This window comes from Hibiscus syriacus, unplaced genomic scaffold (assembly GCF_006381635.1).
Source record: "Hibiscus syriacus cultivar Baekdansim isolate YM2019G1 unplaced genomic scaffold, ASM638163v2 tig00009942_pilon, whole genome shotgun sequence".
Lineage (NCBI taxonomy): Eukaryota > Viridiplantae > Streptophyta > Magnoliopsida > Malvales > Malvaceae > Hibiscus > Hibiscus syriacus.
Window position 1 is genome coordinate 1,013,321 of NW_024062205.1, and position 25,534 is coordinate 1,038,854.

Genomic DNA, 25,534 nt, shown 5'->3' on the forward strand with positions numbered 1-25,534 from the left:
GAGAGAAAGAGAGATGGATCCGAAGAGTCTAAGGGGATTGGGCCATCTATTCGTGACAGTATTCCTGACAGGTTTTGCAACTTTAATCGTATCTCCGGTCATTACCGACGTCACGATGGCCGCCCTTTGCCCTGGTTCCGATGAATGCTCCCTCGCCATCTACCTCTCCGGGTTTCAACAAGCCGTACGTTTCTAATCTTCTGCTTTAGACTATTCTCTCGCCTTTTCCTAATCAAACAATAAATAATTTTCCCCTTTTTTTAGAAAATCAAAGAGAAAAACTTGTTCACAGTGCTCCAACTCATCATTTTCACTTCTTTTATTATTTCCAACAAGAATGGATCGACTCAGAAGCAATTAAGAACCTCTTTCTTTCCTCCTCCAATTTAACAACCCTTTCTTCCTGTTCGAATCTTTTCTTCTTCTTTTTTTCCTTTTTCAATCTTATTAGTTACCTCATTTGCTCAAGTAATTCATGCTGAATTATATTTCTTCCCACAAAAGGATTTATTTTACTCTTTAATTTTTTTAGCTTAATTAAAAAATAAGTGCTTAAATTATACCATTTATCTTAAATGAGTGCCGGTTTTTTTAGAATCATCCATGTGATTAATGTTACAAATGTTGTCTTGTGTCTCGCCGTTAAAAAATTCCGTCAAGGAACATATCTCACGTTTACAGAACTTTGATATTTTTTAAAAATAAAAATATTATTAAAATATTAAAAAAAACATTTTCCATCCGGCGTCCCCCTCTATCTCCCCTGCTTGCTTTTCAGTTTTCCATGGCTAAACGGCAAAATGAACGACTAAACGGTCTACCAAATGGGCAACCGATAGGCTGTCATAATTAGGTATTTGTGAATTAAAATGTAGGAAATTGTGAATTTTGAGTTTTGAGATGATAGTAAAATTTATGATAGATCAGTGAGTGGTTTATGATTTATGTGATTTAACGAGGTTTTAACTGTCGTTATCGTCGGACACCTAAAGTGATACATTCGACTGTTGGAGTAAGTGGATTAGGACAAGAGCTTTTAAAAATTCGAGATTACTTTTCAGAATTTAAAATTTTTAAAAATATTAATTTTATATTTAAAAATATATAAAAAAATAAATATAAAATATGTCATTTAAAGAAGTTTTAACAGCCATTACAATCTGGGCATCAAAGAGATGACCGACGCTTGAATGGTTCGAAAAGAGTTTGGATACCTATTCGAAAAAAATAATATAATTTAGACATTTATTTTTTAATTAAGTCTAATTTTTTACGTTCAATTTTTTTATTTTTATTTTACCAAATTTAACGAATAAACTAAAAAGAAACTAAATGTCTGAAAATTTTTGATGGCCAAAATTATTATTACAGCTTAATTTACGATAAAAGTCAGTACATGGGAGAAAAGTGCACACCTTGCAAGTTTTTATTAGTTGAGTTGAGTATTCATATGGAATACGGTTAACTGTTTGGTTTTTAGTTTTGAATCATTATCATGGAAATTGCCATTTTTGACTCTTGAATGGATTTCCAACAAATCTATTTCACATAAAAATAAAATAAAAATCTTATTTTACGAAAATTAATAAATCAAATCAATAATTTATAAAAAGAAATATTTAATTTCTTTTCATTTTCATATAGTAGTAAGATTAAATTCCGATAAATTAAAGTAAATAAAAATTCTTAATTCTTTTAGGGGGTGTTTGGTTTAAAGATTGTGGGATTCTGATGAGAATCTCACATTCTCATATTTGATTGGTCGGGAATCTCATTTCCAGTAATGTTTTATTATCAATAATAAATTTTTTGGGATATATTACCGGGAATGTTATTATTTCTCTTTCCTTAGATATTGTAACATTACCGACGTTTTAGACTAAAATGTACTTAAATTTTTATTTTTTTTTCAAAAATATTCTTCTTCTTTAATTGAATAATAAAAATTTTACGAATGTTAAATTATAAATTTATCTTTAAATTATTTTAGATTTACAAAAAAAAATCTATAATTAAAATTTTATATGAAGTTGAGGGGTTAAAATTTTTTTGCCATTTCATTAAATTTTTTTATATTTTTAATTTTGTAAAAAAAAATTATATAAATATTATGAGTTTAATTTTTTAAAGAAAATATATAAATATTTTACAATTTATAATATTATACAAATATATAATAAGGATAATTTGGTCAAATATATATTCTAATAATTTTTTATTCCTTTAATCAAACACGGTAATCTTACATTCCTGCTAAATAAACCAAACACAAAATATAACATTCCTAGTAATCCTATTTTCTGGTAATTTTTTATTCTCACTGGTAATCTTACATTCCGTGAATCAAACGTACCCTTAAAGTGAAAGACTAGATTTTTTATTTTTTTAAAAAAATAAAAAGGGGATATTTCAAAATCATGTACGGGTCTGATACGAGATCTTTAATGTCAATTACGTTGGACGGCCCTGATGATGCCAGGTAACAGGAGTAGGGACGACCTTGATGTTGCCAATTATCGGGAATCTGTCGGATCAGTATGGGAGAAAGGCTCTACTAACCTTACCTATGGTTTTGTCCATCATTCCCTCCGGTAAGTATTTATGGTATTTAATATTTTGTTCGTTTTTCTCTCTGAATTTAGACACGCAACCTGATTTTTGGACAAATTTATAAATGGGTAGAGTTCGAGTATTGTTAAGTTCAATTGAAAAATTTTAAAATTAAATTTGATTTGACTCGAAATTCGTGAGGTTAGAATTTGTAAATGTCGTTAGAAATTAAAAAAAAATTGAAGTTCAACTCGAACTTAGACCTAAATCTTAAATACATGAAAGTCTTATATTGTATTTAAAAAAAATAATATATATAAATTATTAATATTTAATTTAAAAACCTAAAATTTTATTATTTTTTCAAGTAATTCGTGAGCTTTTTGAATCGAGTATCAAGTAGTTCACTTTGGCTCGTTGAGAATTCGAATAAAATCTATTTGATTCGAATATTTACTAGACTTTAATTTAACGGATCTCGAATAGCTCGCGATCTGTCTCATCTCATTTACGGCCTATTCACCATCCATGAACCAGAAGTTATTTCTTAATGCATGGATGAGTTGTGTGGTTGGCGAGTAACCTTATGGTTCCCAGTTTAATTTAAGCCCCTCATTTTCATGTCTTTTTCTATTGTTTTGTTCAAACACTGGTGTTAAGCAAATGATAAAAATGTGAGCCTGTTCACGTCCTTTTATCCTTTGGCATTTCATTTGACCTGGCGCAACTGCAATCGTATAAAAGTTGTCTTATTACTTAAATTTATATTTAAAGGTGAATAAAACTCGATTAAATTCAAGAAAAGTTACGTCTTCTAACTTAAAATTTAAGCATATTGTTGATAAGATTTTAATTTGATATATTCTTAAATTTAACTTAAATAAATTATCTCAGTAGCTAAGAAGATGTCTGCTATCTTGAAAAGTTTCGGGTTTGAACCCATGAGTGTTTGAATGTTCATTATCAAATGAGCTGAAAATGTTTCGAAGAGATACTATTTTGATTTGAAAAACCTCAAATTAAAGTTCCTTTACATTTTAAGCGTATTGTTTTTTTTTCCAACTTATATCACCATCTTCTTGTACAGCTATATTGGCATGCAACAGAACAACCGGTTATTTTTACGCCTATTATGCCTTAAAGATTCTCACTGCCATGATCTGTCAAGGCAGCATTAACTGCATTGCTCTTGCGTATTTGGTAATAACCCTATAATATCATCCTTAGTTACATTGTATTCACAATGTTCAACAGATTTCAAGCATATGTCACTCATATTGTCTGTTTGAATTTGTTGTCTTTTCTTTGCAGGCAGACAATGTTTCGTATAACCGACGAGCATCTGCGTTCGGAGTTCTTGCCGGAGTAACCTCGGGATCTTATCTCTGCGGAACCTTGGCGGCTCGTTTCTTATCCGTCGGTTTAGCATTTCAGGTTTCCATGGATCTTTGTTTAGAATCCTCTAGCCCTGTATGTACCTTTGCTCATTGTTGTATCAAATCCTTGCAGGTTGCTACATTTGTATCACTGTTTGCTGTGGTGTACATGAGAATATTCCTTGAAGAAAGTATACCTGCAGATCAAGCCGAAGGGATAATCGAACCGATCTTGAGAGAAGAGGAAGAAGACGTTACTCGAAAGGACGGTAATGCACCGGCAAAAATGTCCTCATTCAAGAAAATTCCATCCCTGGGGGGTGTTATTTGCTTGCTGAAGAACAGGTAAATAGGGGTTGCATGTATGTTCTTAGCTTTCGTCGTTAAATGTCCGTTCGAATGTGATTCGACTAAAAATGCTGTTGTTTCAGTCCATCATTAGCCCAAGCTGCAGTTGTTGCTTTCTTCAATTATCTTGGAGAGGGTGGGATGGAATCTTCATCACAGGTATGGACTTCTTTTCTAGCTGTGAAATTATGATCTAAATCCCTTATGATGATCCAACTATACATAGTTTATTTCTTCCCTGACAGTACTATATAAAGGCTCGTTTCCACTTTAACAAGAACCAGTTTGCTGATTTGATGCTAATTAGTGGAATTCTAGCAACCATTTCCCAGGTTTAAACGCTTTTTTCGGTTCATTTCTTGTACGATTCGATGTTTTTCAATCATCTAGATTGAAGTTACATGGTTATTCTTATAATGTTTCTGAATTCTGCAGTTGTTTCTAATGCCCTTACTGGCATCTCGCATAGGAGATGGAAGGTTGCTTTCGGTAGGACTTTTCGTCGCCTGTATATACGTAAGAATCGGATTCTCACCTTACTCGGCTTTTCGTATTAATTAATCCATCCGACAATACTTCGTTTTGAGCTGATGACATTGTGACAACGTGTTTAGAAGCCGTTGATGAATTTGCACCTGGTATTATGCAGGCCTTTCTTTACAGTATAGCCTGGTCAGCTTGGGTAAGTTCCATAAAAAAACTCTAGCTTCATTTGATGCACAGACAGACAATTGTCATCGGACATTTTCATGCAGATCCCATATGCTGCAACTGCATTGACTACCCTCATGGTCTTTGCACCGCCGTCGGTAAGTTCCTTTACTTCCATTTCATTACAAGTTTTGTTCTGTTCATCGGAAAAGCTTGACGTTGGAACTTTCGAATTCTATAGTTGCAAAGTATTGCATCAAAACAAGTTGGCCCCAGAGACCAGGTAATTCTAACTGATCAATTCCTAATTTTCTCGTATTTCGATCGTCTTAGTTCCTGGTTTGAACCGGTATAAGCACAATATATCAGGGAAAGGCACAGGGGTGCATCGCCGGCATAACGTCTTTGGCCAATATCATCAGTCCGTTGATTTTCAGTCCTTTGACAGGTGTGTAAACGCACTGGCATTTTCTTCCTCAAAACTTTAGCGTTGATCGACAATTACTTATGACCAGTTTCTGTGTGTTCATCCAGCATTGTTCCTGTCGGAAGAAGCACCATTTCATTTCCCTGGATTTAGTATCATTTGCATAGCAATCACTTTGGTATGAACTTTCTAGATGATAAACTGATGCACATGATAATTTCACTCTTTTTTATCATTGTTTTGTAATGTCGTTTTGCAGTTTTGTGCAAATAAAACGATTTCTTTTGCTTTTGTTGGACAGATGATTGCCTTCGTTCAAAGTTTGACGATGGGGAGAGCTCCTTCAAATACCAATGGCAAAAACAACAGAAACAGTACAGAGGTTTAGATATAAGAAAGCTAGTGAAAGATCATGTGCTACTACTGCCAAGGAAATGAAATAGACAGAATAGAAGAGCCACATAAATATCGTAAAAGCAGAGCAGTGAACACAAATTTGTAAAACTCCACTCAGTTTAGGTTTTATTTTTGTACAATTTGTAGTTGATAGTTACCATAGCATATAACCACTCAACTAAAAGAGCCCCTCTGGACCATTCCCTCCATCAATCTGAAGCGTTGTCACTGTTGGAATTGAATGCCATTCTAAGATCTAGAAGTTCTCTGCCTACTGCCGATGCATTTTCTTCATTCCGTTCTGGGCTAGTCCCTTGTCTTTGTAATGAAAATAAGTGCAGCATCAGGTCATGCGGCATCGTTAGTCGATACATCCAGCCCCGAGGTTTTGGTTTGAACTGGTCACAGAAAGTGCAAAATTTAAATCATTAATTGTCAGTATCATCATAACAGCCAAGATTTCTAGCATGCATTGCTATCATCATCGCTACCACCACCATCATTACAATCACTATCATCACCACTCTCAACGTCTTCACTGTTGACATCATCACCGTCATTTTCGTTGACATCATCACCGTCATTTTCGTTGTCGTCATCATCATCATCATCAATCTCATCATAAACATCAAGATAATCATCATCAGAGTCATCTTCCTCACCCTCATCATCAGAGTCATCTTCCTCCTCACCCTCATCATCAGAATACTCAACAATACCACCACCAAAACAGTCATAGTCGTCGTCGTCGTCGTCATCTTCGTAGAATGCAGAAAAGGGCAACAAATGAAAGAGGCCACGTTTTGAAACCTTTTGCAAAGAAGTAATGGAAGAGAGATCAGCTCCTCTACTTCTCAATTTCATGCATCTTTAGAATGGATATTGTCATTTCCAACCAATCTGTGCGAATTTAGACAATAAAAAATAGCATGCTAATGTTGGCACTAATTACCAACTTTCCTTGTCTTACTTGATAGTAAACTACCTTGGCATCTACAATACAGGTCAGATTTCTTAACTTTCACAGTATGCTAGGAGAACACGAGTATTTTTAGAGTGAAAGAATGGATGGACTAAAGAGATTAAATAAATTTATCTCTAAGGTCAACTAAACAAAAACTGTCATCGGACCTTAGCTCACTACGTTTTTGTAACAGGCAACTCTACAGTTCTATTCCATGAACCAAATCACAAATATTTGCCTCTATTGGAGAAGATATAAGCAAAAAGGAACAAGGATTCGGGATGTTTCCACTGTTTTATTCTAGTGTCAATAAGCATTGTGCTACAGTAGAATGCATTTCATGTCTTAAGCTATACCTTATTTATAACCCAAAAAGTATTACCAGCACTGCTGCAGCTGCTGCTATTGTCATTATTATCACAATGCAAGAGATTAAGACAAGGCATACCTGTTCAATGTTTGTTGGAAGCACAGCTTTATCAATAGCCTTTGGAGTCCATATCTTGATGTCGTTCTCAATTCCACTGCTAGCCAGAACTGCAGTATGAGGATGAGACTCAATACAATTGACCACATGTTTATCTGCTTTCATAACACGAACAAGCTCTCCGCCTTTCTTCCAAATAAATATTCGTCCGCAATCGGATCCACTAACCACATACTCGGATTTGGGTCCAAAGAAGCTCACACCCTTCACCGTCTCACAATTTCTATGTCCCTTATAAACTTGAGGAATAACTTTTTCATCAGCTTCCATAGCAGAGTGGTCAGGTCCCACTTCACTTGCTTCACTACATGCAGAGGATGGAGAAGGAACTGGATTGGGGCCCAGTCCCATATCTTGGGTAAAGAGATAAATGAACTCATCACTGTAGGAGACAAGAAGCTCACTCTGATCTGAAAAGGCCAAACCAGTTATACCAACTTGATCGTCACCAATCAAATGAGGGGGGCAAAAATGATCTGTAGGTTGACCAAAATCAGTTGAGCCATCCCACTTATATTTGCGAATATCATAAAGGCGAGTATACTCATCCGATCCAGCAACTGCAAAGAGATTTGGGTTCCTTGGATCAATTGAAATAGTATTGAGAGGAACAACCGGCAGGTCAGCCTTGCTAACATCAATTGAATGGCATGTAAAAAGTTGTGTAGCCGCTGCAGTTCTAAGATCAATCTGAAAGGCAAGGTATAAAAGGGCTCTATAAGTCAGCTATGCAAAGGTGCAGACAAAAAATCAGGTTATAGAAGCTAGACCATAATACAACAAATCAGATTATAATAGCTAGATCATCATAGAACAATAAGAATAACATGAGAATGGAGTTGACCTATATTCATTTATATAAAACACCACTATTACACGGCCGGTATCCATTTCAAAGAAAAACGGGTTTAGGAAAAATAGGAAAACAAAAATCAATTGCAGACAATCTGAAATTAGAATTGAACTTCTCAAAACTTTACCCAATTCAACTGCATACGACTGAATAAAAGTTCAGTAACCAACTGATTTTGCTTCTTCATTCCTATGATTGTTCTTAAATTATCAAATATAAAAAATGATGACTTAAAACACAACTCACATGCTGCACTAATCCGTCTTGACCACAAGTGTAAAAAATATGAGGGCTTCCTGGTTCAATGGCCAATTTATGAGCTTGTCCTTCATGTCTGGCCAGAAGCCTAGTTTCAACACCACGCTCCAACAGCTGAGCATGTCGAACCTACGATTAGGAAATGGTCTTTAGTTAGAACAAGAATTCTTCGATTCACTTTATGGTGGTATTTGCTTAAGCACATGCTACATATTAGCTTCCTACTCCTTAGCACTTTTAAAAAAAAAAAAAACTTTTGGTAGTCCAAGCCTCATTTTCCTTCATAAATTAAGAGACAAAACTCATAGATGCAATAATGGTCATCCTGAGAAGCATATAAAAGTCTTGCAGTTTAACAGAAAATTTTAGGACTTTGTTGCTTATCACCACAAATAATATAACAGAAGAATCTCAAATTGGTCCTACAGAATTTTAAAAAAAAATGCTGCAGGCCTAAATAAGCAATTCACCTGTCCGTCTGCAGCACAAGTAATCAAGCTACGATCATCTGCGTAAGGCATGAATTTTGCTTGGAATACGTTGCTCGAATGACCTGACTTGAAAGTAAGTTTAGCATGCCCAGTTTGCCAATCCCATAGTATAATCCTCTTGTCATCGGAGCCGGAGACTAAAATGTTACCATCAGCATTAAAGCTCACAGTGTTCACACAACCTTGATGCTTTTCAAGTTTCTTGAAAATTTCAAATCGGAGCACAAGATCCTGGGACATAAACCAATTAACTAATCAAAACCAAATGCAACATGGGACTTTGTAAAGGATAAAATTTGTGACTTCAACTTTTTACACATTTGTCCAGTATTTACAAGCCAATAACAGTGCAATAAGCATATCCATTCACTCAACACAATAAGCTACCACATGTTATCTGAGTTTCTCAGTAAAATATGACAATATATAAGATTAAAAATAATTGCAATTATTTAAAAAAATGCTGGCATTTGAATTTAACTTTTAAATATAAATTTCCAAAATATATATTTATTCATTCAGGTTCAGGAGATAATTTTATTTTTTTAACAAAATCATTCTAAAGGAAGACATTTTTATGATTACTAATTTCCATTGTTCGTCACCCATCATTAAGTTTTTCGAATCCAGATCAACGGTAGTTATAAATACACAAATCAAGTAGAATCAACCCACCGTCAATAAAAAATAACCAAAATTAAACACAGCAATCCATGTAGTTCATGTTACCCAGTTTCAATTTCATCAACAAATAAACTATAATAATCAACCCATCGAAAACAATAGGAAGATACCACAAATATAGATAAATTTTGTGGGATAAGGGGATTAGACCTCGGAAGCAGCAAGCCGGTGGGCGAATTTCCTATTTGAGAGTTCCCCGACTTCCCGTTGCCAAACATCAACAACAGCCGCGTCGACACTCGCCCGTGGCCTTTTAGTACCCATCGCCGATTTAAGGGGGGAAATTGGAGACTTATTCGATATAAAGGAAAACAAAGATTAAATTCAATCAACGTCAAAACAAGTTAAAGGAATGGGTTTTTTCGCGTTGTTCGTGACTCGCTGAATCGGAGCGAGTCCATATAGGAAAAAGAAAAGGAATGAAACCGGCAGAAGGTTCTTTCTTTTTCCGTAGATTTATGGGTTAATGTCACGTAGGTAGTAGGTTCGAGTGAAGCCCAAGATAGGGGGGCTATAATCCGGTACTGGCGTGTATATATATATAAATTAAAATGATTATAAAATATTATTTATTTAAAATAATTTCTTAAGGAATGTTCAGTCACCTATAAAAAAAAATTACCTACTAAAATAAATTGATTCATATAATATATATATATATACCATAGTTGAACATTAAGTTTCTTTAAATAAATATATTATGCACGAATTAATTTTAATAATTTATTTATTTATTTAAAAAAAACTTGATGTTCAACTATGGTTTGCACGTAGCATTTGTCAACGTATCTAGCTTTGGCATAATTGAAAAAAGCATACTTAGAGAATAATCATATTAGTTACGAAGATTATCACTTTACATGTTCAAGTTGTAATGGTCGTTAAATTTTATCATTAAAAGACACATGTCGTTTTTATAAATAAATTTAAAAAAATTAAATTAAAAAAATATAAATATTATTATATTTATTAAAAAATCATATTTTTTTAAAAAAAATATAAAAAAGTCCCAAATTCCTAAAATCAACCCTAAATCCTTAACTCTAACCCTAAATTCCTAAATCCCAACCATGATCGATGTCGTCGATGTCGCCTCCCTTTTCAGCTGACATCGTTCTTTTCGTCGCTCTTGTCGTCGGATAGCGTAAATGTCGTTATTATTTCTCTCAATGTCGCGTCGTCGATCGATATTAAATCGTACAATCGATAGTGGTTCATCTTGTGGGTGGTCGTCGGGCGAAGGTACAGTTGAGGGTAGGTCCAATCGACAACGGTAAAGGACGACGATGACTTGGATATAGGAATTAGATTTAGGGTTTTCATAGTTTAGTTTTTTTTTAAGATTTTGTTAAAATTGTGTTTTTAAATAAGTTTTTTTATTTAAAATAAAATTTTTAAAATTACTTAAAGGCGATATGTGTCATTTAATGACATAATCTAGCGATCGTTATAGTCCGGGCACCCAAAATGGTAACGTTTGTAACATTAGACACCTGGATGAATCGAAAAAAGTTTAGGCACCTATTTGAGAAAAGTGGTATAATTTGGACACTTATTTTATAATTAAGCCTAAAAATGATTAAACTATATTTTTTCCTCGTTTAGGTGTCAAAAGTTTTTTTAATCAATGTAGGTGTCTAACACTTCCGACGTTATTATTTAGCACGGTCGTTAAAAATCAATTAAAATGAATGAATTAATCCTAAATTTTAATATCTTTTACCATTTAAAAAAATAAAATTCATATTTTTAAAAAAATTAAATTTTCTTATTTTACACAAAACATCCCAAGATAATAAAACTTTAATTCTCAAATCTCTGACATGCTAATTACTTAATTAAGTTGAAGGTTTTGGAAGATGATAAATGGGTGATCAATAGCGAGAGTTTGGTAACGATAACAGCGATCGGTGATGAAAAGAATTTGAATGTCGGTGCATAATCAAATGCATAACAGTACCATCTTGGTGAGAACGCATGAAATTTAAGCAAAAATACAAAGGAATTTGACACGTTAATAGCCGACAATTGACGAACAGTTTAAGCAAAGGAATTTTAGGTGAGAACTGGGATTTGGCAGTGGGGAACGCATATGGTGTGAATGTATAAGGGATTTGACAAAGGAATTTAGGAGTGTTGGAGATTTAGGGTTTAGGGATTAGGGATTTTTTTTTTAAATAGACTTGGGGAATTGAGACAACTATAATGGGTGTTCGGTTGTGAAATTGGAGTGTTTGTATTAACCATGGGCTTCGCAATGACAATAAAGTTGTGGATGCCTTGGCCAAGGACGCTTCTTTTGACAACTTGTATCACATTGTTTTTGTTTCTCCCCAACATCGATCATGAATTTGTTACAGGAAGACATGAAGGTGTCTAGCTAAGTTGTTAGCTTGTTTTTCGCCTTGTTTTTCATTTTTCTTCGATGTAATAGATTAACCTATGTACTCTTTTCCTCCATTTAAGTTAGAGAGATTTTTATTCTTTGTATGATTTTCAAATTATTGAAATCATACATTTTACCGGAAAATTGAACTATTGATATTGACCATCTAAATATCGAAACCTAGCGTTTAATACTGATGTTCAAAGATCTTTCAACACTTACATTTTACGTAATGAAAATATTTTAATCAAGTCCTCGACAAAAGTTTTAAAATTCAATTAAGTTCCCTTAAAAAGTTTTAATTCAATTTAAACTTAGTTAAAAAGATGATCAATGTTGACCATTATGCAATAGTTGATCAATATGTAATATTGTGTTGCATGTCATCATCTTATCGATCGTTTGTAAGTTAATAGTCAAAATTGATCAATTCTCACAGAAAAATAAAACCACTGCAACAACATGAAAACAAATAATGATTTAAACCCAATTCATCTTAATCATGGGATAATTACATACTTAAATACGCCAAAAATGAGCTCTTCGAACTCCAAGCAACAAGATTACCCCCTAGAAACATGCAATGACCGGCTGTTGATCTTCGATCTTCAGAACTAGTACTCCAATCTGAGTCGGAGTAGCCAACTAACGTTGTAAGAGCCGGACTCGTACTAAAGAAAAGACCATGCTCCATAGTGCCTTCGAGATACCGAACAATTCGCTTCACCGCTTTCCAATGCTTATCGAGAGGAGACTGTATGGACATGTTGAAGAGTGCCAACAACCTGTCTATATAGAGTTGGATCTAAACACGGATCACCTTCTTCTGCAGACAAGTTAGGTGTTGTAACCATAGGTGTTGGTGTAGGGTTTTTCTCCAACATTTTCAATTTTTCCAATAACTCCAAAACATGCTTTTTCTGGCTAAGAATCACCCCCTTGCTCAGTACTTTGAACAGACATGCCAAGAAAGAAATTCAATTTCCCCAAGTCTTTTATCGAAAAAGTCAAATTAATCTCCTTGATAACCATGTCTACTTCATTATCACTTGTGGCCACTATGTCATCGTCGTAAACCATAATAAAAACTCTGTTCCCATCATTTCCTCTAAAATACAGTGAACAATCAGCCAAAGATGCAGTATACCGAATACGACTAACAAGAAACTCCCTAAAATTACCATTCAAAAAAGCATTATCGATGTCAATTTGCCCGAGCACCCAAACTTTGCTAAGAGCAATGCTAAGTAGAATTCGAACCATAACAGGTTTCACAACAGGGCTATATGTTTCCTTATAATCCAGACCCGCTTGTTGAGAATAACCTTTTGCGACTAACCGGGCCTTATATCGAGCAACACTACCATCAGGGTTCTTCTTAACTTTAAGCAACCATTTACACCCAACTGGGACATGATCAGCAGATAAACTGACAAGGTCCCACGTATTTTTCTGTATAAGGGCATCAACTTCTTTTTCCACAGCTTCCCTCCAAAAATCATACTGCATAGCTTGGTGAACACTAGTCGGTTCAGAGACAGGGACTTCAGCAAGAAATACCTTAGGTTTGAACACACCAGCTTTCGACCGAGTTACCATATGATGAGAATTCTGAACTTGCTTGGATGAGCTTGAATATTATCATCTGGTAATTGTTGACCTCGATCATCTTCTGCATTATTAGAAGAAATAGAACGTTGACCATCAGAAGGAATAAGCGGCTGTTGCTGCACCAAATCATTATTATTTGGACTAGACTGCTGAAAAGATTGACTATGCACTGAAGAAGCACTACAGCCACCACTACGACAGGAGATACAGAAGAAGAGGCCTGAGGATCATCACACAACGAGTGTAAACCAGCATCACTGAATTCTCTAGCCGTGTCTTCTAAGCACTGCACATCGAGTTGAGACGTATTTGAAACACGACCAGCTTGATTATCCACCAACGAGTGTAGCATCACTGATTTCTCTAGCTGTGTCTTCTAAGCACTGCTCATCGGGTTGAGAGGTATTTGAAACACGACCAGCTTGAATATTCACACAGGGACTTCCTTTAGGAAAATCCAGCTTAGCAGCAAACCTTTCACCATCAGCACAACTCGAAGATAACCCCCAACTTCTCTGCAAAAGGAAATGCATCCTTATTAAACTGAACATGCCGCAATATATAAACCTTACCCTCATCATCAAGACACTATTAAACTGAACATGCCGCAATATATAAACCTTACCCTCATCATCAAGACACTTGTAGCCGTGCTGATTTGAACAATAGCACAAAAACACACACGCTTTAGAGCGAAACTGGAGCTTATGTTGGTTGTAAGGGCGAGTCAGAGGAAAGCACCTACAACCAAAAACTCTTAAGACATTATAGTCAGGTAATTTTTTGAACAGCCTTTCATACGGAGTTAAACCATTCAAGGCTTTAGATGGCAGTCAATTAATGAGAAAAACTGCAGTAGAAAAAGCATCAGACCAATATTTAAAAGGAATCAAAGCTTGGACCATGAGAGTAAGACCAAGTTCAACAATATGCCGATGTTTACGTTCTACTAAAGGTTTGAAAAATAAATACCATGACTATTAAAGTACGCAGCTAAAGGTTTGAATTCAGACCCACAATCAGACTGAACTATTTTAAGCTTGCAATTAAATTGACGTTCAGCCATAGTATGAAAAGAAACAACTGCATTACGAGCATCTGATTTACGAGCTAAAAAATAAATCCATGTAAACCGAGTACATGCGTCAACAAAACTAATATAGTAGCACGAGTTATTAGAAATTAATGGAGCAGGTCCCCAGAAATCCATTTGAACCAAATGCAACGGTTGATCATGAACAGAAACAGATTTTTGAAATGGCAACTTATGGCTCGTGCCCAATTGACAAGCATCACAAAACAAAGATTTATTTATCAACAGAAAGATTACATTGTTTCAAACATTGAGCTAAAACATTAGCAGAGGGATGCCCTAGCGTACGATGCCACAAAACAGAACTACTAACATTACAAACCCCAAGAACTGGCATAGAAACATCAGCATCAGGAACACAACTCCTAGTACTAGAAGATATAGTATCATGATCATGAGAAGCAATTACAGAGTAAACACAATTCCTAGCAGTGGCACTATTATCAGCATGTGAAGAATTCACAGACAAGACATCAACAGCAGCCTCACTAGAATACATGTCATCGTTATTAAGACGGACAGCAACCATACAACCAAGAGAAACCCGATCATCCTTAGCAATACCAAGCATTTTCTCACTACCAATCGATGATAGCTCATACAAACCCTCACTTTCCAATCCTCGCAAGTCGCAACATCAGCTGTCGAGTTTCCAAATCCTTCACAACACGAGTCAAGATAAAACTCAATTGAAACACCATTATCCTAAGTAAAACGAGAAACAGAGTTTTTTTTAATAGAAGGAACATGCAAGAGATCATTTAACACTAAGGATCGAGATCCAGAGCTCAACATAGCCCTATTCTGGAAATGGACACTGCCATACCGTTAGCCACAGAGACTTTACCTGACTCAAGATACGACACAGATTTAATAAAATTACCTGCATCAGAAGTCAAATGCGTGGTAGCTCCAGAGTCTGGATACCAGGCAGTATCCCCATATCCAGAAGCGACAAACACGTCAGTTACAGCAACTGCATTTACATCATGGACCTCTGAAGTTGCACCATACAACCAACATACCCATTCTGAGCATAAGCGCCTTGAAGATTCTGACCAACGCCAAAAACACCATACCCATTCTGATCATTAGGGTTATGAAAATTAGAAACTTGACCACCCGAATTACCAAACTGATTGGGATAAACCTGTATAGGGCCCGGCCCACTATGCAACCCAGTGGCAACTCAGAAAGAATGGCAGAAATATGAACCGTCTCCGTCAACGGATTTCCACAAGCAGCTAAGCTATCACAAATAGCCTGAACTTGTGCAAGATACTCCTTCATAGATTGATCGCGTTTCCGAAGCGTTTTCAACGAACATTAATGGAGATGCATGATCTTGGTAGTAGAGGAAACGGAAAAAGATTGCTGAATCTTTTCCCAAATCTCCACAGCAGACATGCAACTCACAAGAAACAGAAAAATCGACGAACTAACCGACGGTAAAAGCCAAGAACACAACGCGCTATCTTGCTGCTTATACGAGACATAATCCCCATTCACGATCTTGACACCGGCTTCAACCACATGCTGAGGAGGGACAGAAAGAGTCCCGTCAACATGGTTGACGAGAGCCAAGCTTTCCCAGGTAAAAAGAACTTGCTGCTGCCACAGTAGATAGTTTGAGTCATCAAGACGAATAGAGATGGTCTTGTGCGTAAACGGTTTTGACACACTCTCAGCCATTAAAGAACCTCTGATACCATGTAAGATATAAAAGATATTATGAAAGAAACCTCAGAACCAACTCATACTATTAACAAAGTAAATCAGCGTATTTATACAAAAGTGCGGCTCATAACTAATGACTACCCAAATACAACCGAATAACCAAACACCGTTACCATCAGACTTAACAAAATCACATTACCAAAAAAAAAATAACAAATCCCAATAAAATAGTCTCTCAATGGACAAGCATATGACCAATAAAGATTATAACCATTCAATTAAAATTGCCTTAAGCAATCAAACAATAAATTTATTAATTATTTTTGGGAAAAAAATAACAAGTTCACCGGTATTTAAAGAATTTGGAGAAGAGGGAGTTTGATGTAGTCCCTGTATACAGTAGCACATATTTCCACTGTTAATGTTAATTTTGGTGACAAAATCTTTAACCTTATCGTTACAACAATTAATTCGATCACCGTAATTGTTATAATCTCCGGGTCAATCTCGCCGTCAGTCGATCTTATCGGAACTTTCGGCCGCGGTCCATGTGGAAGGGAAACGGGAGGAATTAGGCAGGTTGCAGATATTAACGGCAACGGGCAACAAACGGTATTCGATGTCTAATTCTTTGAAGATGTTCACCATTTCTTCGGCCAGTCGAGATCTCCTTTCCAGCCTCTCTCCCATGTCATGGAAGTTCATTTTATGAGTCGCCAAAAGTGAAAATTTTATCCGACTCAAGTCGTCTAAATCTTTTATCACGATCAATGGATCGGCACACCAATGGTCCTTCCGGTTAACGATATAACTGCAAACGAAATGAAAATGTGTTCGTGTTATCGGTACGATTCGTTCCTACTAATAACGATTTGAGACGGTCATGAGTCCTTGTTGAGATCATCGATGATGTGAACAAATCTCATGTAATAATTTGGGTAAACTATGTATTTAGTCACTTACCTATTCTCACAATCCAGCTTTCAGTCACCCGACTATTTTTTTTTTCAATTTTGTTTAAGTCACCCGCCATTAAAAAATAAACAAATTGCTAACGTGACGATTTTTTACTTGGCATTACCTTATGGTGACGTGTCAACATCACTGTAACGTCAGGGATGATTTTGGAAGAAAAAATAGTTGGGTGACAAACGGAATCATGAAGATAGATGGGTGACCAAATACATAGTTTACCCGATAATTTAACGTACTTGATTATTCTTTGCTTAACGAGAGCAATCTTTTCCACCGGAGTAGCAACGTGGACCGCGAACTCAATGAGATCAATCATGTCTGGACTTCGATAATAGTTGCCTATAGGCGTCGTCGAGAGAACGCTGTTGGGAAACGTCGTCTTCATGTTGTCGTTTCTCAAGAAAACGGTCGTCAAAATGTTCATCTCTTCCACCACAAGCTAAAACCACCCATACATGTTTAGAACAGGTTATAAACACAAAAACCACGTAAGATTTTAGGTCAAGGAACAAACTTTCAGAATATATTATCAATGAAAGATATAAAGAAAATATTTAAAATAATACGATAATTTAAAACTTTCGGTAGGGATAATTGCCTCTCAGATAAAAGTGATTCGGCTAATGGGATTTTCTTTTGTATTGTACCTGCACTCCGTTGATCTCGCACCGATCGCCGACGTCGAAAGGGTGAATGACGAACAAGAAGATTATGGATTCGAAGATCGTTCTGCAGGTGTTGCCGAAGATGAAGGCTGCGAGGAGCAGCTGGGAACTGAGGAGCGCGATGAGCTCTGAGGAAGCGATTTCCAGAACGACAACCCATATTATGAGTATGATGATTCCGACAATGACGTTTATGATATTGTGAAGCTTGTTCACTGCCGTCTTTGTGTCGTTTAGGGTCAAAGCCAGGGCTTTCCGTTCTCTGTAGGCATTCAACTGAAACGAATAGCTCAAGTCAATCTCTCTTTACAAGTTAATTACTCAACCTTGTAATAAATGATCAATACTTTAGATTCATGTCTGGTGTTAGTCATAGGATTGATGGTTATTAACGGGTTAGAAGATGAATAGATTCGATTGTAAGTAATGTTCCAATATGTCTTACCACCCAATTCTTCAAGGATTTTTTGCTGATTCTGCCATGCTCGTAAGCGTCTTCAAAGGTAGCCATTGTCCTCAAAGCTTCGTCTTCTCGCATAAACCGCATCAAATCCTCCAAGTAGATAAATCTATCAACCAAAACAAGTAAAAACAAGAGTGTTCCTTAACAACTTCGATTTGATCTTTAACTTGGAAAACAACTTCATTTTCGTAAACTAATCAACCAAGAATACTCACTTGGACCCAGGACGAGCCACGTTGTGGAAAATCTTCTTGGCAGCCGCCGTTGCTTCATGTTCACTTCTGATCTGTTTCACCGAATCGTGTTCCATCACTTGCTTGTCCAATGTCGTCAACGTCCCGTATCGGACCATCTTCATCAACCTCTTCATGTTCCAAGCCGAGATGTTCTCTTGATTAAGCTTATGTACATGCTCTAATGCGATCCCGACGTCCTCTTTCTTCGACGTATCTTGCTGAGTAAGCGTTTTGAGCCTGGTGAGTGTTTTCTTCAACACCCCACTAGTCTGCTGTGGGAAGGCATTGTCGCGAAGATCCGAAGGCACGGTTGCACCCGCATTCTGCAACCTTCTGATCTCGGCTGCCGTTCTTTCGTCTTTCTCTTCCGTCCTCTGGACTTCGATCACCGGAGAACCGGAGAGCGTCGCGATCACGTATTGGTTGAACAATGTATCTTGAATCCTATCGAAATAAGTACTGAGATGAAAAGATGAAGCCAGTACTTTTACTAGCAGTGTCTTGAGTAACCACAAGAACGAGCTCACCAACAAGCATATGAGGATTTCGGAAACGTATTGAAGCAATACGCTTGTCCTCTCGACTTCCTTGTCGAACAAGAAACGCCATGCCAGAAGAACTAGGGCTAACCATAAGCAATTCTGGACCGGTTTTCTTAACCCATACACGAAATACATCCTTTTCCTCAAAAAGAAGTTCATCTCGATGAAGAAAACGAGGATTCGGATTCCCCAACCCAAAACCAATCTTCCACAGATCAAAACCAGCAAGAACACTAACCATTTCCATAGCTCAAGCTCCCATAGGTCAATTACTTTCAATGAAGGGATGAACAAGCTGCAAAGCAGAGCAGCAACAATGACAAAAAGACTCACAATTTGAACCCATGTGAATGCATTAAGATTGGTTCTCCTGAATTTATCAGGCAAAACATCGTCCGTGAAAGGGTCGTCTTCTTCTTCGTTTTCCGACGCTTTACCGAGCATACCGGACTTAAGCTGACCGGATTTTTCTAACAAACCGGACATCAACTGTGCCTCTTCCTCTGACCGGTCTATAAGCCTTGACTTGGTGCTCTTCAACGCCGGTCGCAAACCCGATTTTCCGAATAGAGGAGCCGACACGTTCGATATGTGTCTCGACTGATCATCGGTCTGATCATTTATTCCTCCGTCTTTTTGTTGCGTTTGGGTGTTGAAACTCACGCCGGAGGTTTCGAAAGAAACCTTTCTAGAGTTTAGAGTTGAGGACGGGTCGCGTTTAAGTTCGTCTAAGTCTAATCCCATCTCTAATGTAATCTCATTGCTTCTGTTCATGAGATGATCGTTCATTCTCTTCCACGTCGGCGATTCCTCCCCCGGTTGCCACCCTTGCGCGTAAGCGAAGCTACCGTTACCGCCGTTGTTCCTCTCTCCCCTGTCGCTCCAGAACTCTACCTCAGATTGCCTAAAACTCAGATCTTGGTTCAAATCTCTGTTGCCGCCCGTCCTGGACTCCTCCGGCTCCGAATATTTCGTCGGATCGCCACCCATGGCGACTAACGCTTCCTCGTGGCTATCAAAATCGGATAGAATCGGAAGCTCTTCGGTTCTGGATTTATTGCTGCCTATTCTGCCTGCTTTTACGTCCTACGACGAGTTTGACGACGACGATAAGGCCTTCATTTAGACATTGATGGTTCGTTTTCAATGAAGGCCATGAATGCAATCGCTGCACTGCAGCGAGAGAGAGAGGAAAAAAAGGTTTCAGATTCTTCGATATTAAACGTGGGGTTTGAGGCCTCTTAAAAGATTTGAGGGAAGAAATGTGTGAATTGTAGCATACCAAAAATGGAAAGCGGTTGAGAAAGAGAGGAGGATGGATATGAAGATAGAGTAAAAGGTGGCGTTGAAGACGACAGAGACAGAGAAAATGCATGGCCACACCGTTGTTGCTAATTATATGAGTAAATAAAGGTGAGACATTTGGCCAATCAAATTCAAATGTCTACTTCCATTTTTCTCCACTTTTTTATTTATAACATTAAATAAATAGTGTATTCAATTCGGTTCGATTCGATTTTTATTAAAATATAAATCAAATCGAACTTTGCGAGGTTTTTAAAATTAAAGTAAAAAAAGAATGGCATAAATCACGGTTTTTGGTTTGGTTTTGTGATTTTTTACGGTTCAGTATTTTTCAAATTCAATCTTAAAAAAAACAAATTTAAAGCTTAAATCGAGTGCAAATATATAAATTTAAATTTATAAAAAAATATTATTAATTTAAAGATTTTATTTATTTAAATTTGTCTTATAATAAATTTAAAATGAATTTTTGGATATTTCTTTTCTTTTATTTGTTTTAATTTGATTTGATTCAATTCAAACATTTTTCATATGGAAAACCTGAAATTGAATCCAATTGTATATTATTTTTTTAAATCAAACCGAAATTGAATTGCAAATTGAAAAACCGGAACCTAACCGAATCACATGCTCTGGTTCGGATCGATTTTTCGCTTTCCTCGGTTTTGTTGCTCAACCTTACATTGAACCATTAAAATTTTAAGGACATGATAATGTGAACAAAATGTCATCGTTTTGGTATGACTATTGAGGTCTGGAACAATATTTGTTTTAGGCATTAGATTTTAGTAGTCTATTGATTTTACCACTAAACTTTTAAACGGTTCACTTTTGTGCACTAAACTTTTCATCCAGTGAATCGTCATCCTTCATCGATCATCATTTGTGATAAGATTTGTTTCAAAACACTCACATTTCACTCCTCCTTCGCATATGATCGATTTTTCATGGAACTTACTTAAAATTGACAAAATAAAACAAAAAATTTACCATTTTTAAGGGTTTGGAGGCTTTCTCGAATTTGAGATATTTGAAGTATTTGTTCGCAAATCTGAGTAGTAAGAAATATTATTTTGAGAAGACGAACATCATACTTCAAAACTAGATGATTTTCGTTAATTTTGAGTATGTTTTATGGAAAACTGAAGAAAAAAAAGATTATAAAAATGTGAATGTTTTGATGTCAATCTTGTTGAGAATGACGATTAGTGATAGGAGACAATTAATTGCCAGCGAAAAGCAAAGAAAGGTTTAGTGCCTAAAAAGGTTAAAACTAAATATTTTTAAAGTTTAATGATAAAATTGATACATCCATAATGTTTAATGTTTAAAACGATATCATTTTGGGTATTAATAGATGCCAAATGATGTTGTTTTGTCTACATCGACACGCGGATAGAAAGATTCATCCAAATCATTGTGTCCTTAAAATTTAACGATTCAATGCTATAACTAAAACCAAAATTTAGTACTATAATTGAAACAATTGAAAGTTCAATGGTACAAACCATTCATCACCTAAAGATGAGTGATATTTGGTGTAGTTTATTGTTTGTTTTTACAAAAAAATCAATTGATGGAACAAAACGGCTCCGTTGGCTATATAGACCAGGCGGGATTTTTTTTTTTTTTAAATTAGGGGTGTTGGAAAATTGTTTTTAGATTCATATTATATGTTACAGTTCACGTGAAACTAATTATGTAAACGTTACGAGCACTGAAAAATATATTAAAAAATTCAAATTCATCATGTGAATGTAACATATTTCATGCAATTTTATTTCATTTCATATGACGAGTTGAATTTTTTTAATATATATTATTGAATTTTTTAATATATATTATTAAACGCATCGCGTTAATATGACATAACAAATTCCACATTCACGGTAGAAAAGGCTTTGATCCCAAAATTATTTTAAAACACCTATATTTCAAAGCGTAGATTATTCTCAAAATTTAGGAAAGTTTACGTGCGATAATCTTAATATACGATTAAAAAAATATTACTAATTTTATTAATATTTAAATAATAAAACTGGTAAAAAATAACAAAAAATATTATTATTTCTACCGATTTCATTATTATTGGACGTTTTACCAGATTTATAAAAACGCTGTCGGTTTTGTTATTTTTTTATCGGTTTTGTTATTGTTAGACATTTTTACCAAAAATATTAAAAAATTAATGTTTTAGATAAAAATAATAATATTTTAAATAATTTTTACCGATTTTATTATTTAAATGATAACAAAACCGATAATATATTATTTTAATCTTATATTAAAGTGTCGCACCGTAAAACTTTTCTAAAATTCCTTCGGAACAAAGCGTTAGACCCCCGCCCCCCTTGAACAAAGTTAGTAAAAAAGTCGACCGAGTTACAAAAGTTAAATATATTAACAAAATAATAATAAAAATGTTTCAAAAGAGATAAATGGGATGGAACAATATGCAAATCGAGTCGACATTTTACAATGATTTGGCGCGGATTTTACAGCTCCGAAAAAGGGCCAATTGTTATAAAAGGAAAACTCACACCGAACCTGAAACTTCTCCCACCATGCAATTACTGTATTCAATAAGATTAAGAGGTCGAACTGCGATATCTACAAAATGCAACCTTTTCTTTTTACCTCAAGATTGAAGGATTGACATGGTTGTAGATGACCTTAAAAAATACTGTACAATGCTGATGAAAATGCTGGGAATGGCCAGGCTAACATAGCTAAAAAGCTTTGTGTTCAGGTTATAAACATGTCTGTCTTTAATGGTGGCCTCTTATAAGGACGGAGAAAAATCCTGCCGAAGATTTACGTCGATCCTCGCCTTCATCTCCTACCTGTTTTAAAGATCCATCCAGTGTTAAAATTGATATCGTTGCTCATATTTCATCATTGGTATTCACAGACTGGAAGCTCGCTGTCCAGATTGTGTTTTCGAAAAGGGAAAAGGGAAAAGAGAAGGGAGTGCATGAACTGTATTCACAAACCTCCTTGGCAATTTGCTGTAAAATCTCTATAATTTCAGCAAAATCGGGTCTTAGTGATGGATCTTGTTGCCAGCATCTCTCGAGCAGTTCGGTGAGTTTCGGGTTAGTGCTTTGGAATTGTAGGACGTAGACCCTAGAATCAATGTGAACAAAAAAAAAAGTGTTCACAGCTGGTCTAAGCACTACAAAAGTAACCCTCCAATGGCTTTTTCATTGTCAATTTTTCATGAAAAATTCTATAACCTGTTTTCTTTTAGGTTCCCGAGGGAGGGAAGAAAACCTTAAGATTATTGATACAGACAGAAGGCATACCTTTTGAACCACTCCAACAGCAGCTTGTAATGGGGTTAAGAACTCGTATGGAATCTGAAAATGCAAACAAAAGAAAGTAACCACAGGAGCCACAAACTAACCAAAACAAACCGGAAGCATCTTCAGGTATAAGTATACCATATCAAAGAAATCATAGCGACCAAGAAAATACCTTTCAGTTAACAATTCCATAGTACAATTCCAAAACTAAAACATCAGCCTTGTGATCATATGGCTTGTGTCAATAACCTTCATTGCAAAAGCAGATGAACAATCAATTAGGGAGGAATGAATATCAACTCAAATGGATTAATGTTGTATCAATTATTTAAAGAGGAAGATAAAACCAAGAATGAATAAAGAGAGCAAATTCATCAAGTTACAAGCCTCTTTTTTCCTTTCTGGTCATAATAAAGAAACACAAGTGAAGACAAAGAGGCAAATAAACCAATTCCTGAATGTTCCTTTAAAAAATGTTATTTTCCTTTCCAAAATCTCACATCTAGGAGGAAAAATTACGAACTTCAAATTACCAACACAATATAACTAAATTCTTCGCATAGCTTTAAACTAGGGTTAAGAAAGTAAATGAAGAAAACTTATATCATGGTTCATCAATGACTTCAGGTCTCTAATTAACTTTTACTGAAAATTTAACTGACTGGATCGGCTAGCTTCATCAAGCCGAACCACATTCCTAGAACATGGTACACTGCTTGTGATGTTGAATCCTTTATTATAATCCGTGGGACACCCAAAGGAGAGAGTTAGGGATATTCATGAAACAGTTTCAAACAGCTTTTTCAATAAGACCTCACCTCAGGAGCCATCCATCTGTATGTTCCAGTTTCAGCTGTCATAATTCCAGATTGAGTTTTCACTCTAGCAACCCCAAAATCAGCGACCTTAACCACCTGTAATGCAAAGCCCGTCTTAGAATTTAGCCACAATGAATTGTTCCCAAGCAAGATTTCAGGAAAGAAGCAACTAGAGACAAGCTTAAGTCAAATTCGATGTATAAACTTTAGCAACTTTAATCATCTTACTTCATTTTCATCCATTAGAAGATTGGCAGCCTTCAAATCCCTATGGATTATATTATTTTGGTGCAAGTAGTCCATTCCTTTAGAAACATCTATTGCAACTTTAAGCAAGGTAGGAAGCTTGAAAACACCCTTGTGTTTGTGAAGGTAGTCATATACACTTCCACCAGACATAAATTCTGCAGAGAGAAAAGACGGAAATAAAACTAACATTAGCATTTTCTTTAAATTACAAAAGAATAACCAAGTGAGAAAGATCAGTAACCATAAATTTCACTTTCATCAAACTAATAAAGACAACTAAAGAATCAGTAGGGTACCTGTTATAATAAACAAGTTTGGCGGCTTGGTACATGCACCAATAAATTGTACAACATTCTTATGCCGAACTTTCCTGCAAATTTGAAAGAAAATTGTTGATGAGCAGAATAGATTATTCCTGGAACTAAGAAGCATTCCATTTTGATAAAATATAATTATCTGCAGATTTCGTGATGTTAGTATTAAAAGTTAGAAAACTGATCAAGGACATTAAACCCAAACTGACTAGTTGCTAATGTACATTAGCATATGAATGTCACTGATTTTCTTTCTGTACAGTACATGAAGTATAATTAATAAAAAACACTGTAACTGGAGAACCCTAACACTGCCAGTTGATCGCCGATATAGAATTAAACAGGAACAGAGATACCCCCCACTTCTTATTTTAATATTAGTCAAATTGAGGATAAATTGGGGAAAACCA

At 35.7% G+C, this 25,534-nt stretch overlaps 3 protein-coding genes and 1 pseudogene across 4 annotated transcripts in view; 1 reads left to right on the top strand and 3 right to left on the bottom strand.

Annotated features, from left to right (window-relative positions):
- LOC120203458 (tetracycline resistance protein, class D-like) lies at positions 1-6,116 on the top strand. The gene is made up of 14 exons (XM_039203753.1): positions 1-184; positions 2,480-2,591; positions 3,638-3,750; positions 3,862-3,984; positions 4,060-4,271; positions 4,358-4,433; positions 4,520-4,606; positions 4,710-4,790; positions 4,924-4,956; positions 5,030-5,083; positions 5,167-5,208; positions 5,295-5,373; positions 5,460-5,530; positions 5,654-6,116. Exons 1-14 carry the CDS (start codon positions 14-16, stop codon positions 5,738-5,740), a joined length of 1,341 nt encoding a protein of 446 aa, XP_039059684.1. The 5' UTR covers positions 1-13; the 3' UTR covers positions 5,741-6,116.
- LOC120203457 (DDB1- and CUL4-associated factor 8-like) overlaps positions 6,012-25,534 on the bottom strand; it is a 26,963-nt gene continuing 7,440 nt past the window's right edge. Inside the window, exons 2-9 of one of the 2 annotated variants that reach the window (XM_039203751.1) lie at positions 16,691-16,695; positions 14,182-14,186; positions 9,636-9,776; positions 8,781-9,032; positions 8,299-8,439; positions 7,161-7,889; positions 6,255-6,558; positions 6,012-6,146 (exon numbers count right to left, since the gene is read on the bottom strand). In XM_039203751.1, the coding sequence (XP_039059682.1) occupies positions 6,097-6,146; positions 6,255-6,558; positions 7,161-7,889; positions 8,299-8,439; positions 8,781-9,032; positions 9,636-9,749 (1,590 nt within the window). In that variant the 5' untranslated portion in view covers positions 9,750-9,776; positions 14,182-14,186; positions 16,691-16,695 and the 3' untranslated portion in view covers positions 6,012-6,096. Of the gene's footprint in view, positions 6,147-6,254; positions 6,559-7,160; positions 7,890-8,298; positions 8,440-8,780; positions 9,033-9,635; positions 9,938-14,181; positions 14,187-16,690; positions 16,696-25,534 lie in introns of those variants that run through there. The other variant, XM_039203752.1, reaches the window with a different exon arrangement.
- LOC120203456 (mechanosensitive ion channel protein 8-like) lies at positions 16,603-20,327 on the bottom strand. Its single transcript, XM_039203750.1, has 5 exons — positions 18,571-20,327; positions 18,338-18,461; positions 17,875-18,168; positions 17,464-17,666; positions 16,603-17,063 (listed from the first exon to the last, which is right to left on the bottom strand). The coding sequence occupies exons 1-5, from the start codon at positions 20,121-20,123 to the stop codon at positions 16,766-16,768; spliced, it is 2,472 nt and encodes an 823-aa protein (XP_039059681.1). The 5' UTR covers positions 20,124-20,327; the 3' UTR covers positions 16,603-16,765.
- Positions 23,206-25,534, bottom strand: part of LOC120203460 — a 6,903-nt pseudogene continuing 4,574 nt past the window's right edge.